Source organism: Trachymyrmex septentrionalis, unplaced genomic scaffold (genome assembly GCF_001594115.1).
Source record: "Trachymyrmex septentrionalis isolate Tsep2-gDNA-1 unplaced genomic scaffold, Tsep1.0 scaffold37, whole genome shotgun sequence".
Classification (NCBI taxonomy): domain Eukaryota; kingdom Metazoa; phylum Arthropoda; class Insecta; order Hymenoptera; family Formicidae; genus Trachymyrmex; species Trachymyrmex septentrionalis.
Genome location: NW_017305536.1, coordinates 5,288,611 through 5,290,632, shown reverse-complemented (window position 1 = coordinate 5,290,632; position 2,022 = coordinate 5,288,611). Strand labels below are relative to the sequence as shown.

Here is a 2,022-nt window from a genome sequence, read left to right as displayed (position 1 = left end):
ACACACACACACACACACACACACACACACACACACACACACACACACACACACACACACACACACACAACACTTTTAATGAATTAAATACGTCATACGGTTTTAATAAAATGTTATTTTAATACTGTTACTGTGACGAATTAACAAGATTGTTTTTAATTAGACTAATGTTGTTAATACATCATTTTTTCCCTATACATTTATTTTAATTAGAATTATTAGGGACATAATTTTTGGGCTATTTAATTATTGCTTCTCGTGCGTACAAACATTTGTGCTGAATGTATATAATAATAAGTAATTTAAAGTATATAAAAATAAGAAATTTGCGAGGAATTGCGTAAGGAACAGCTTGGCTCATATATGTCAAGCTGTTTTGATGACAGGATGTAATTTTGCAAGTACTTTTACGACATACTTGCACTAAAGAAACGTGCACGTAGCAATTTCAGCTAAACTTCTTAATAGCGTTGAGTAAATGTTTCGACGATTTTGCTACGCAAAGCAAAATATATTCACGTCGAATCATGTGAAAACTCAGTATACATAAGTTTGTAACGCCGACGCAATACGAACATTTGAAAGTATGTAAAAGTAAAAATGTAAGAGAATTATGCTCAGATTTCATCGCAAATTCGTCTCGCGTCGTGGAGAGAAGACATTATTACTAGATTCATGTCGCTCGTGTCCGTTACGTTCGGAGAATCTATAAATACGGATTATGAGGAATGAAGAATGCGTATCAAGAAATGAAATGTCAAACTGTCTCCGAATGCCAATTGCTACCCAAGATATTCAATCGATATTCAATCGAGCAGACAAGGAGCAATGGGACCAATAAAGAGGATAACGTATTTCTATGTTAAATTACTTATCGAGCCATTGTGCCGATGAGTATATTGAAAACGTACATCTTCTTACATCAATCATATTTTAAAGAATTCTATTTGAAAAAGCTAATCTCTTATGCAATTTGTCGATCGGAATATTAATTAATATTATTTTTAAGCTGTATAGCCTTTACGCACGTTTATATTTTAAACATCAAAAATAAATTTCGTTACTTGATTATAGATCCCATCTTTGCATTAAATTAAATAATCTTTACATAAAATTAGATATCACGTGGATTTTATAAGGTACACAATTTTCCGCTTTTCCTGAGAAACTTCTCTTACGTTTTCGAATTTCGCTGCGTTTTTTTTTCTATTTTGGATGCCCAAATGTTAATGCATAACGCGGCTCGAGAGTCCGCAGTGCGGAGTTCACTGCAGCGATCTAATTTTGTCGTATAGATACCAAGCAATGGGATAGTCGTCGTTTCGGGGTTCCATCGCCGATCTATCCCGATATATCCACGAATGATCAATTCTGCAGATACTTCTCGGACTCGATCCAGGCAGAATTCCCCCCGCGAGCGGATCGACAAGCGCAATCCGGAATTGGCCGAAAATGGGTATAACGGGGATGCCGCCGGCCTGGCTTCGCCTCGTCTGACTGACAAGGAAGAGGGGTGGTTTCTATCGGAAATGGGCTTCCGACCGACCGACAGCCGTGCCCATTTCGCCGGTGCAATTTAACTTACTCCCCGCTTTTCGCGCTTCTATCGCGCGGCCTCGCGTCTCGTCGCCAGGATTCGCCGCCGGTTGGCGATTCGGAGGAACGAGCATAGACCGACATTGATAATATACAGCAGAATGGCCCGATTCGACCGACGCGGCGCGATCAAAGGAAGCGAGAAGATGCTTGGCCGCGATCCAGCCGGCACCGTTCACCCGCTGCATCTCTGATCATTTTTCCAACGGGTTCATCGAACCGCGTTTGAATACGGACGTCGAGTTCGCAAGAAGCACCGATAGAAATGCAAAGCTACGCTCGGAAGGACGATGTCCTTCTTGGAACACTTTTGCGCATGCAATAATACACGAGGTGGTCGAGATATACAGGGTGATAATCAAGTACTCTAGAATTTTAGGAGATGATTCCTCATATTAATTTAAGACGAAAACTTCATATGATTAT

The 2,022-nt window shown here is 40.0% G+C and overlaps 1 protein-coding gene across 1 annotated transcript in view; it reads right to left on the bottom strand.

Moving 5' to 3' along the window:
- Positions 1 to 1,784, bottom strand: part of LOC108750401 — a 35,650-nt gene extending 33,866 nt beyond the window's left edge. The window contains exon 1 of the mRNA XM_018489816.1: positions 1,586 to 1,784. Within this exon, the coding sequence (XP_018345318.1) occupies positions 1,586 to 1,784 (199 nt within the window). The remainder of the gene's footprint in view (positions 1 to 1,585) is intronic.
- Positions 1,785 to 2,022: the final 238 nt, after the last annotated feature.